Source organism: Mytilus californianus, unplaced genomic scaffold, assembly GCF_021869535.1.
Source record: "Mytilus californianus isolate M0D057914Y unplaced genomic scaffold, xbMytCali1.0.p SCAF_1, whole genome shotgun sequence".
In the NCBI taxonomy this organism is placed as follows: domain Eukaryota; kingdom Metazoa; phylum Mollusca; class Bivalvia; order Mytilida; family Mytilidae; genus Mytilus; species Mytilus californianus.
In genome coordinates, this window is record NW_026262581.1 from 103,329,457 (window position 1) to 103,341,842 (window position 12,386).

The 12,386-nt window shown below is 33.0% G+C and overlaps 1 protein-coding gene across 2 annotated transcripts in view; it reads left to right on the plus strand.

Annotated features, from left to right (window-relative positions):
• Positions 1 to 12,386, plus strand: part of LOC127728382 (sodium leak channel NALCN-like) — a 70,137-nt gene that overhangs the window by 42,978 nt on the left and 14,773 nt on the right. For both annotated transcript variants that reach the window (XM_052235736.1, XM_052235744.1), the window contains exons 25-27: positions 8,597 to 8,717; positions 9,020 to 9,118; positions 10,339 to 10,432. In XM_052235736.1, coding sequence (XP_052091696.1) covers positions 8,597 to 8,717; positions 9,020 to 9,118; positions 10,339 to 10,432 — 314 coding nt within the window. The remainder of the gene's footprint in view (positions 1 to 8,596; positions 8,718 to 9,019; positions 9,119 to 10,338; positions 10,433 to 12,386) is intronic.

Consider the following 12,386-nt stretch of genomic DNA (forward strand, 5'->3'; position numbering starts at 1 on the left):
TTGAATATATGGGGTTCTTTGATATGCTGAATCTAACCATGTATTTAGATTTTTGATTTTTGGGCCCCATTATCAACTTTGTCCACATTGAGGTCAAAAGGGTCCAAAATTAAACTTTGTTTGATTTCATCAAAAATTGAATTCTTGGGGTTCTTTGATATGCTGAATCTAACCATGTATTTAGATTTTGGATATTGGACCATAATAGGTGAATGTCCAGTTTAAAATTTTTAAGTTCTTAGACCACATTCATTCTGTGTCAGAAACCTATGCTGTGTCAAATATTTAATCACAATCCAAATTCAGAGCTGTATCAAGCTTGAATGTTGTGTCCATACTTGCCCCAACTGTTCAGGGTTCGACCTCTGCGGTCGTATCAAGCTGCGCCCTGCGGAGCATTTTATTTTTAATTATGTTAAAATGACCGTCTCTTAAGGAAGCCTTGAATACTAAAAGTAGAAGACCGTTTCATTCTTTGTCCAGTAAATTTATAAATGTCCAGAATATATGACGGTTTTGGAAGCCATGATGGACACATTCCCTTTTTATTTTGTAATTCATTGACATTGTGAAGTAAAGAATGGAACGGTGTTATTTGTAAGTTTTCAAAATTTATGATAGAGTTGCATTTTGCATTATGAGCAGCCAACCGATTGACATTCTGATATTACTTAAAAATCTGTGTGAAAATTCGGGTTTATTTCAAGTGGCATTTTAATCTTTAGTTACTTTTAAGATCGTTTCAGTCATTGATATAACAATGAAAAGTCGACTGATCTAGGTGTAATACCACCAAATCATAGTACGTCACATCCGGTTGCATACGAAAATAGGTTGAAAAAAAATATTCCCTTGAATTTGACAGTTGTAGGTAATTGATCCTACATTTCATTGCAGTAAAACATTTCTGATTCATAAACATATATCTTGGGTATTTCAAAGCACCATTATTTCTTTATTTGGGGTTTCTATAGAATATTTTGGAAACTTGAGGTTACATGGTTACTAAAGCTTGTACACAGGTTAAAAAAGGGGAAAAATTTGATTGGTTAACTTCCAGTGATGGTTATTTTCTTATATGCAATGAAATGTTATGTGAATTTTTTTCTATAGTACTGGACAGGATAAAACTTTACTCATGCCAAGTATTTCTTTATTTGAAACAAAGATAAATTCTGCACAATTTTTTGAAAAGTGCAAATTTAACAAAGACTAATAGGGGAAAATCAATGGTGGTATTACACCTAATATGGGAAGCTGTACATGCACCTTTGACCTTGTGAGTACTCTCATGTGTAAAAATTTCTTGCTATTTAAGTGAAATATTACAAATAATGAAATATTCTGAGTGGATTGAGTCTCCAAAATACATTTTATGAGAAAATTTCCTTGAAATAGGACTTTACCATGAATATTAGTTGACAGAACAAGCCATACTTAGAGTCATGGGGAGCTTTTTCTCCTTATTTCTTATATTCTGCTATACTAGAAAATTTTTCCTAAGAAATACTTTAATAAATATATAGTTTTAAGTAAATGAAATTATTTTTAAAACAGTAACAACAAATTATTCACCAAAAAGAGAAGTTTTTTATGTCCTTCTCTGGAATGCGGCGTAAATTTAAGTTTTACGTAAGGACTTATTGAAACCTCCTTGGAGACCGTAAACTTTTATACGGATAGTTCATTCAGCTTGAATACTTCAATTAATCATTTATAATAACATTTCTATCATAAATGAGTGAAAGTTACCCCAAAATTTTTATTTATTGGCCTAAAAAGTAGAAATTTTGAGGAAATGAGAGGTATAAATGGACCAAAAGAGACCTTATAAGGAAGACAAAGAGGTCCATTAGTAGTATTTATCATCCTAAAGTCATCTTTTGTATCATATTCAACTGTTTGTAGGCAGATGAGATAAATATTTGATCATTTATTGGTCCACACTATATTCTATCATGATGCGGCTTGGTTTGAATTTTTCGAAGAAATTTTGCTCGAATCGCTGTAGATGTCGTCTAACATTATACTAGATTTTTAGCTCACCTGACCTGAAAGGTCAAGTGAGCTTTTCTCATCACTTTGCGTCCGTCGTCCGTCGTCCTGTGTCCGTCGTCCGTAAACTTTTACAAAAATCTTCTCCTCTGAAACTACTGGGTCAAATTTAACCAAACTTGGTCACAATCATCATTGGGGTATCTAGTTTAAAAAATGTGTCTGGTGATCCGGTCAACCAACCAAGATGGCCGCCATGGCTAAAAATAGAACATAGGGGTAAAATGTAGATTTTGGCTTATATCTCTGAAACCAAAGCATTTAGAGCAAATCTGACATGGGGTAAAATTGTTTATCAGGTCAAGATCTATCTGCCCTGAAATTTTCAGATGAATCTGACAACCCGTTGTTGGGTTGCTGCCCCTGAATTGGTAATTTTAAGGAAATTTTGCCGTTTTTGGTTATTATCTTGAATATTATTATAGATAGAGATAAACTGTAAACAGCAATAATGTTCAGCAGAGTAAGATCTACAATTAAGTCAACTTGACCAAAATGGTCAGTTGACCCCTTAAGGAGTTATTGCCCTTTATAATCAATTTTTAACCATTTTTTGTAAATTTTTGTAATCTTTTACAAAAATCTTCTCCTCTGAAACTACTAAGACAAATTTAACCAAACTTGTCCACAATCATCATTAGGGTATATAGTTTAAAAAATGTGTCCGATGACCCCGCCCACGAACTAAGATGGCCGACATGGCTAAAAAATAGTACATAGGGTAAAATGCAGTTTTTGGCTCATATCTCTGAAACCAAAGCATTTAGAGCAAATCTGACATGGGTTAAAATTGTTTATCAGGTCAAGATCTATCTGCCCTGAAATTTTCAGACCAATCAGACAAATCGTTGTTTGGTTGCTGCCCCTGAATTGGTAATTTTAATGAAATTTTGTCGTTTTTGGTTATTATCTTTGAATATTATTATAGATAGAGATAAACTGTAAACAGCAATAATGTTCAGTAAAGTAAGATTTACAATTAAGTCAACTTGACCAAATTGGTCAGTTGACCCCTTAAGGAGTTATTGCCCTTTATAGTAAATTTTTAACCATTTTTCGTAAATTTTTGTAATCTTTTACAAAAATCTTCTCCTCTGAAACTACTAAGACAAATTTAACCAAACTTTTACACAATCATCATTAGGGTATATAGTTTAAAAAATGTGTCCGATGACCCTGCCCGTGAACCAAGATGGCCGACATGGCTAAAAATAGAACATAGGGGTAAAATGTAGATTTTGGCTTATATCTCTGAAACCAAAGCATTTAGAGTAAATCTGACATTGGGTAAAACTAATTATCAAGTCAAGATCTATCTGCCCTGAAATTTTCAGACCAATCAGGCAACACGTTGTTGGGTTGCTGCCCCTGAATTGGTAATTTTAAGAAAATTTTGCAGCTTTTGGTTATTATCTTGAATATTATTATAGATAGAGATAAACTGTAAACAGCAATAATGTACAGCAAAGTAAGGTCTACAAATAAGTCAACATGACCAAAATTGTCAATTGACTCCTTAAGGAGTTATTGCCCTTTATAGTCAATTTTTTACAATTTTTTCATAAATTTTGTAAATTTTTGTAAATTTTTACAAAATATTTTCCACTATAACTACTGGGCCAAGTTCATTATAGATAGAGATAATTGTAAGCAGCAAGAATGTTCAGTAAAGTAAGATCTACAAATACATCACCAAAACACAATTTTGTCATGAATCCATCTTTGTCCTTTGTTTAATATGCACATATACCAAGGTGAGCGACACAGGCTCTTTAGAACCTCTAGTTCTCAAACTATTGAACTGATTATGACAAAACTTGACAGGAATGCTTGAAATAACCAGTATTACAAAGGAAAAAAGTCACATTCAGTTTATTTAACAAAAAAGTCTTCTTTAGGTGTAATACCACCAAATCATAGTACGTCACATCCGGTTGCATACGAAAATAGGTCGAAAAAAAATATTACCTTGAATTTGACAGTTGTAGGTAATTGATCCTATGTTTCATTGCAGTAAAACATTTCTGAGTCATAAACATATATCTTGGGTATTTCAAAGCACCATTATTTCTTTATTTGGGGTTTCTATAGAATATTTTGGAAACTTGAGGTTACATGGTTACTAAAGCTTGTACACAGGTTAAAAAAGGGGGAAAATTTGATTGGTTAACTTCCAGTGATGGTTATTTTCTTATATGCAATGAAATGTTATGTGAATTTTTTTCTATAGTACTGGACAGGATAAAACTTTACTCATGCCAAGTATTTCTTTATTTGAAACAAAGATAAATTCTGCACAATTTTTTGAAAAGTGCAAATTTAACAAAGACTAATAGGGGAAAATCAATGGTGGTATTACACCTCTATGCCTAGTTGCTGCATATCAATAATAACTCAGTTTTTCTCGGGAATCCCATTATTTTTTCTTTTTCTCATCACTGCCATCAGAACATTTGGTACGTTCAATATTGCTGAAATACGTCTAAACTATCAATATCCATCTGGAATTAATCGAAAACCAAAGTTGTTGTAAAATCATCTGAGCTTCAGACATAATCATTATGTCAGACCCTTTGTCATCCAAACAATTTCGATCTATTAGTTCCGATAAAAGTTTTTTTTTTTAAATCCGAAACTAACAGTGCCAAAGATGACATGTTGAAAATTTGATACATGTACATTCGGGTTTCTACCTCTAAAAAAATTGAAAATGTATAAACCTGAGTGTATCGAACTTATTTGATTTAACGGCCAAACATGTCCAATGCTAATTTTAAAACAAGTGATAATAGTTTGATAGGACAATCAACGGGTGATCGAATATTAATTATTCGATACAGCTTCAGTTTATGGCACGCCAAGGATGATTTAAGGTAAATACTGGCATTAATAGAAATGTGGAATGGTGTCAAAACTTTGACAAAAGTCTATCGGAAGGTTTTGATGCTGAAAAAAACATTTAATAAACTTTCAACTCGCCAAAGAAATACTCACTATTTCACACTCCAATGCAGACATTAAAGAACCTTCAGCATGATCAAGAAGTTCTGAACTGACAGCAGGGTCAACAATAACTCAAAGACAAAACACATCCTCCCTAGTCACTGTGTTTTGATGATCAACCCCAGAAACTGTTACAAGGATCAGGATTACTTTAGCAGGATGGGGAGGATGCTCTTAAATTTGTTAAGCCATTTTCAACTGATTTTCAGCTCACCTGGCCCAAAGGGCCAAGTGAGCTTTTCTCATCACTTGGCTTCCGTCGTCGTCCATCGTCCGTTAACTTTTACAAAAACCTTCTCCTCTGAAACTACTTGGCCAAATTTAACCAAACTTGGCCACAATCATCATTGGGGTATCTAGTTTAAAAAATGTGTCCGGTGACCCCTCCAACCAACCAAGATGGCCGCCATGGCTAAAAATAGAACATAGGGGTAAAATGTAGATTTTGGCTTATATCTCTGAAACCAAAGCATTTAGAGCAAATCTGAGAGGGGTTAAATTGTTTATCAGGTCAAGATCTATCTGCCCTGAAATTTTCAGATGAATCGGACAACCCGTTGTTGGGTTGCTGCCCCTGAATTGGTAATTTTAAGGAAATTTTGCAGCTTTTGGTTATTAATATTGAATATTATTATAGATAGAGATAAACTGCAAACAGCAATAATGTTCAGCAAAGTAAGATCTACAAATAAGTCAACTTTACCAAAATGGTCAGATGACCCCTTAAGGAGTTATTGCCCTTTATAGTCAATTTTTAACTATTTTTCGTAAATTTTTGTAATCTTTTTACAAAAATCTTCTCCTCTGAAACTACTAAGACAAATTTAGCCAAACTTGTGCAAAATCATCATTAGGGTATCTAGTTTAAAAAATTTGTCCAATGACCCAGCCTGCGAACCAAGATGGCCGACATGGCTAAAAAATAGTACATAGGGTAAAATGCAGTTTTTGGCTCATATCTCTGAAACCAAAGCATTTAGAGCAAATCTGTCGGGATAAAATTGTTCATTAGGTCAAGATCTATCTGCCCTGAAATTTTCAGACCAATCAGGCAACACGTTGTTGGGTTGCTGCCCCTGAATTGGTAATTTTAAGAAAATTTTGCAGCTTTTGGTTATTATCTTGAATATTATTATAGATAGAGATAAACTGTAAACAGCAATAATGTACAGCAAAGTAAGATCTACAAATAAGTCAACATGACCAAAATTGTCAATTGACCCCTTAAGGAGTTATTGCCCTTTATAGTCAATTTTTTACAATTTTCATAAATTTTGTAAATTTTTGTAAATTTTTACAAAATATTTTCCACTGTAACTACTGGGCCAAGTTCATTATAGATAGAGATAATTGTAAGCAGCAAGAATGTTCAGTAAAGTAAGATCTACAAACACATCACCATCACCAAAACACAATTTTGTCATGAATCCATCTGTGTCCTTTGTTTAATATGCACATAGACCAAGGTGAGCGACACAGGCTCTTTAGAGCCTCTAGTTATAGTTTGTTCTTATGTTGTGCTGCCACACCACTGTCCCAGGGTAGGGGAGGGTTGCGCTCACAAAAATGTTTAACCCTGCCACATTCTTTATGTATCTGTCCAAAGTCTGGAGCCTGTAGTACAGTGGTTGTCACTGGTTCATGTCTGGTATCATTGTTTTTCGTAAATTGTTTTGTTTTAAACTATAGGCTGTTAGTTTTCTCAATTGGATTGTTTCATATTTTTCATGTCGGGGCCCTTTTTTGGTTTTTCTCATTGTTGAAGGATGTATGGTTGCCTATAATTGCTTATATCCACTTCATTTGAACTTGGGTGTATAGTTGGCAATCATACCACATCTCCTTATTTTTATATTACATACATGACGTAACAAAAATATGGTAGTATCATGCTTTCTCAGAGTTGGACGTAGAAAATCACAAACAATAATTGGTGACCTTGAATGGTCATTTCTTGGATTTATACTTTTTATGCCCCCGCCGTAGCAGAGGGGGCATTAAGTTTAACCATTGTCCGTACGTACGTCCCAAAATTGGTTTCCGTTCTCTAACTTTAGTTTGCCTCGACCAAATGTTATGAAATGCACAATGCTTATTACCACAAAACACAGATCAAGTTTGAATTTTGGTGGCGTCACTTTTGCCGTTCTCGAGTTATGCCCCTTTACAAATTGAAATATTGCTGAATTTTATGTTTCCGTTCTCTAATTTTAATTTGCCTCAACCAAATGTTATGAAGCTTATACACAATGCTTATTACCTTAAAACACAGACCAAGTTTGAATTTTGGTGGCGTCACTTTAACTGTTCTAGAGTTATGCCCCTTTACAAATGGAAAAATTGCTAAAATTTTGGTTTCAGTTCTCTAACTTTAGTTTGCCTCAACCAAATGTTATGAAGCTTATACACAATGCTTATTACCACAAAACACAGATCAAGTTTGAACTTTGGTGGCATCACTTTTATCATTCTAAAGTTATGCCCCTTTACAAATGGAAAAATTGCTGGATTTTTTGTTTTGATTCTCTAACTTAAGTTTTCCTCAACTAAATGTTATGAAACGTATACACAATGCTAATTACCACAAAACTCTGATCAAGTACAAATTTGGGTAGCGTCACTTTTACAGTTCTTGAATTATGTCCCTTTATAACATTATATGCAAGCATCATCTGTATCCCATGGACACATTCCCCATTTATTTTATAAAATAATTTAATTTTTTGCTCTGAATAATTTTTTGAAGAAAAACCACTACCTAGGAAAGACTCAGTGTGAATAACCACAATTGGTGAAAATTAAAATTGACCCTAAATATTCAATTGCACTTTGTTGAATACAAAACAAAACATCAATTTGTTTGTAGAAAAAGTTGATCCTAAGTTGCTCTGTAGATGGTAAAATGTTATATTACTAGTAAAAGATATTTGTGCATTAATATACTCATACAATAATATATTCTTTGGAAATGCAATGTAGAATTATCATTTCTATGCCATGATAATTGAAAAATGTCTAAATATCTGATGTTGTTAGCCTTTCCTGAAAAGCAATATGTTAGATTATAATCAATCCGGGCTATAAAATCATAAGTCCTGTAGTTAACTGCCTTTTCAGCGCATTGGCGCTTTGATTGTTATTCTGTTTAGCCTGTTTTGGGTTTTATACTCTAAACGATTTTGATGTATTTGACCTTACAAAAAGTTTGCATCTATTCCAGAAAGATGTGTTGTTATTGGCATATATTTACCATTTATATTGAATAATTTGGAATAAACATAAACAGGAATTTTACATACATTTATCTTTGATGTCAAAAAGGTTCATGGTTGTGATTGTACCATGAAAAAAATATGCATGTACAGATGATTGGTAGAAACAATAACACATAAGATAGAAAATATTAAGCTTGAATCGCTACAGATCTTAAAAAAATTGTGATTAATCTCAAAAAAGGTCTAAATGCTCTGGAATAGAAATATCATTTAATAATTGATTTGTGATTAAAATGATATAGTTTCTTTAAAAATAATTTTAGGACAAATCCACACAATTTTGACTTTGACAACATTGGGAATGCCATGTTAGCCTTATTTGAAGTGTTGTCTTTAGAAGGATGGTTAGAGGTCAGAGATGTTATCATTGAAAGAGTTGATGCTGTAAGTAAAAATCAGTGATAATAACTGCAAATTCTGAAAGTAAACATTTTACCAAAAAGGAATACACAAATATTGATATAGGCTTATTGATTTAGAATTTTCTTGGACATGAGACATTTGAAATTTTCATATATCAGAAAAAAATTGTTCTGTTCTGCTATATTTGACATTAATAAGACTCCATCATACAACATAAAGCATATAATGCATAATTTACATCGGACTAATTTTGGATTACATCTTTTCCAGTGAAGCAGGTACAGGAAAGATTATTCTATTTATAACTGTTCTATATTTTACAGGTACATGCTATTTATGTGCATTTGTTTGTATTCATCGGTTACATGATAGGACTGACATTGTTTGTTGGTGTAGTAATTGCTAACTATAGTGAAAACAAGGTTAGTAGTATTCATCTCATTTCAAAAGTTTATTTAAATTGAAGCATTCAGGGGCAAATATAATAGGGAAATTTAGGCAGAAGGGTCATAAAGTTTAACCCTTGTCCATCTGTACATCCGTCTGTCTATATGTCCGTCCATACATCTCAAAATTAGTTTCTGTTCTCTAACTTTAGTTTGCCTCAACAAAATGTTATGAAACTTATACACAATGCTTATTACTACCAAACACAGATCAAGTTCCTATTGGGGTGGTGTCACTTTCACCATTCTGGAAAATTTGTTAAATTTGCTGTTTACGCACTCTTTAGTTTGCCTAAACCAAATGTTATGAAACTTATACACAATACTTATTACCACCAAACACAGATCAAGTTCATATTTGGGTGGTGTCACTTTTACCATTCTCTAGTCATGTTCCTTTATTAATGGAATAATTGCTAAATTTGCTGTTTCTGCACTCTTACTTTAGTTTGCCTCAACCAAATGTTATGAAACTTATACACAATGCTTATTACCATCCAACATAGATCAAGTTCGAATTAAGTTTGTGTCACTTTCACCGTTCACAAATTATGTCCCTTTGTAAATTGAAAAAATTCTGAATTTGCCGTATATTTTCAAGCGAGGGCATCTGTTTCCCATTAACACTTTATTATTTAATTCTAAAAAACTAGTGGCATTTTGGTATGTCTTTTTACGTAAACATTTCTGACTTTATTGTTGAATATCATACTGAAATAAACAACGCTTTTTGTCGAACCTGCAACATTTATTTGTGGAAGTGAGACATAGTGATCCTTCATTCCATTGGCCTAGTCTACATTTAGTTTCAGACTGAAGTTAAAGTTTTTTTCAAATCAAAACTTTGTCAAATATTCATGGAATTGTAGGAAACTTTGAAAGAAGTTTTTTTATGATCAAAAGACAGCATCAATTGCAAATTTTTGAAAATATTTTTTTTCCATTTTTCCGAATGTTACTGATAAATGAACTTAATAGTTGGGTTTTTTCTTTTGCATTTATCATTAAGATATAGTTTAATTTTTAAGTTTTTAAGACATCTATAAGTTAGTCAAAACTGCATACAGTTTTATGAAACTTTGACAGAAACTTTTTTAAGATTAAAAGATACTGTCTGATGCAAAATTTACCTGGTTTTTAATGAGAATATGATATCATTTTATAAAGAATAAGTGCTAAAATTCTGTCCTTTTCAGGGAACAGCTTTACTCACTGTAGACCAGAGAAGATGGTTAGATTTAAAAGGAAGAATTAAATTAGCTCAGCCATTACATATACCTCCCAGACCAGGTTTGTTTTGTTATATATTTAATGTCATACAATACTTAGGCTAAAAGGAGGGGATGTGAAAAGAAGTTTATTTTTGCGCTTAATAACTAAATAAATATCAGATTGTGTATTCTTTAAAAAATAATGTTAAATGTGTTGTATAATGAATACAATAAAGTTATCTGAATAATCTCAACTTTTGTTGTAAAATTGGTGTCATAAAGTAGTTATAATAGGCACATCCCTTGGCGTCCGTCATAGTCCGATGTCTGTCGTCGTCGTCTGTTGGCGTCGTCTGTCGTCGTAAACTATTTCAAAAATCTTCTCCTCTGAAACTACTTGGCCAAATACCTTCAAACTTTAACTAAATGTTCCTTAGGGTATCTAGTTTATAAATTGTATCCGAAGTTTTGATCCATCGACAAACATGGCCGCCATGGCTAAAAATAGAACAAAGGGGTCAAATGCAGTTTTTATACGACCGCAAAAATTGAAAATTTTTTGGTCGTATATTGGTATGACGTCGTCGTCGTCGTCGTCGTCGTCCGGCGTCGTCCGGCGTCGTCCGAAGACACATTGGTTTTCGCACTCTAACTTTAGTTTAAGTGAATGGATCTCCATGAAATTTAACTATAAGGTTCAATACCACGAAAGGAAGGTTGGGATTGATTTTGGGGGTTATGGTACCAACAGTTAAGGAATTAGGGGCCAAAAAGGGGCCAAAAATAAGCATTTTTGTAACTTCCAGACAATAACTTGTGTGTAAGTGTATGGATCTCTCTGACATTGTACCACAAGGTTCCATATCACAAAGGGAAGGCTGTAATTGATTATGGGGGTAATTGCCTCAAAATTTTAGGAATTAGGGGCCAAAAAAGGGGCAAAAAACAAGCATTTTTCTAGTTTCATGACAATAACTTGTGTGTAAGTGTTTGGATATTTCTGAAATTGTACTACAAGGTTCCATATCACAAAGGGAAAGCTGGAATTGAGTTTGGGGGTAATTGCCCTAAACGTTTAGGAATTGGGGGCCAAAAAGGGGCCAAAAATAAGCATTTTTCTAGTTTCCAGACAATAACTTGTGTTCAATTGTATGGATCTCTCTGAAATTGTACTGCAAGGTACCATACCACAAAGGGAAGGCTGGGATTGAGTTTGGGGGTGATGAATCATAAGGGGGTTCAAAAAATTTAGGGGGGGGATTTTTTTTTTTTTTTTCCTTTTTTTTCTTTTTTTCCTTTTTTTTTTCTTTTAAAATTTTCCATTTTAAGTTGGTTATTTCTGATTTATATTTAAAAGCAAATAATAATGATATGGTAGGAGATACACACCAAACAGGATGTGTAAATTATTATATAATAAGTATTGTGCAATAGCAAGAAATTTTCAATTGCACAGTATTGCACAATAGCAAGAAATCTTCAATTGCACAGTATTGCGCAATAGCAAGAAATCTTCAATTGCACAGTATTGCGCAATAGCAAGAAATATCCAATTGTACAGTATTGCGCAATAGCAAGAAATATTCAATTGCACAGTATTGTGCAAAAGAAGATACTTCGTATAAATTGCTTATTTCTTGATCAATTTCAATGGGGTTTTATTCTTGAATTCTTGGGGTTCTTTAATATGCTGAATCTTACCGTGTATTAAGTTTTTGGATTTTGGGCCTCGTTTTTAAATTGGTCCACATTGAGGTCCAAAGGGTCCAAAATTTAACTTTGTTTGATTTCATCAAAAATTGAATTATTGGGGTTCTTTGATATGCCGAATCTAATCGTGTATTTAGATTCTTAATTTTTGGTTCTGTTTTCAAATTGGTCTACATTAAGGTCCAAAGGGTCCAAAATTAAACTTAGTTTGATTTTAACAAAAATTGAATTTTTAGTGTTCTTTGATATGCTGAATCTAAACATGTATTTAGATTTTTGATTATGGGCCCAGTTTTCAAGTTGGTCCAAATCGGGGTCCAAAA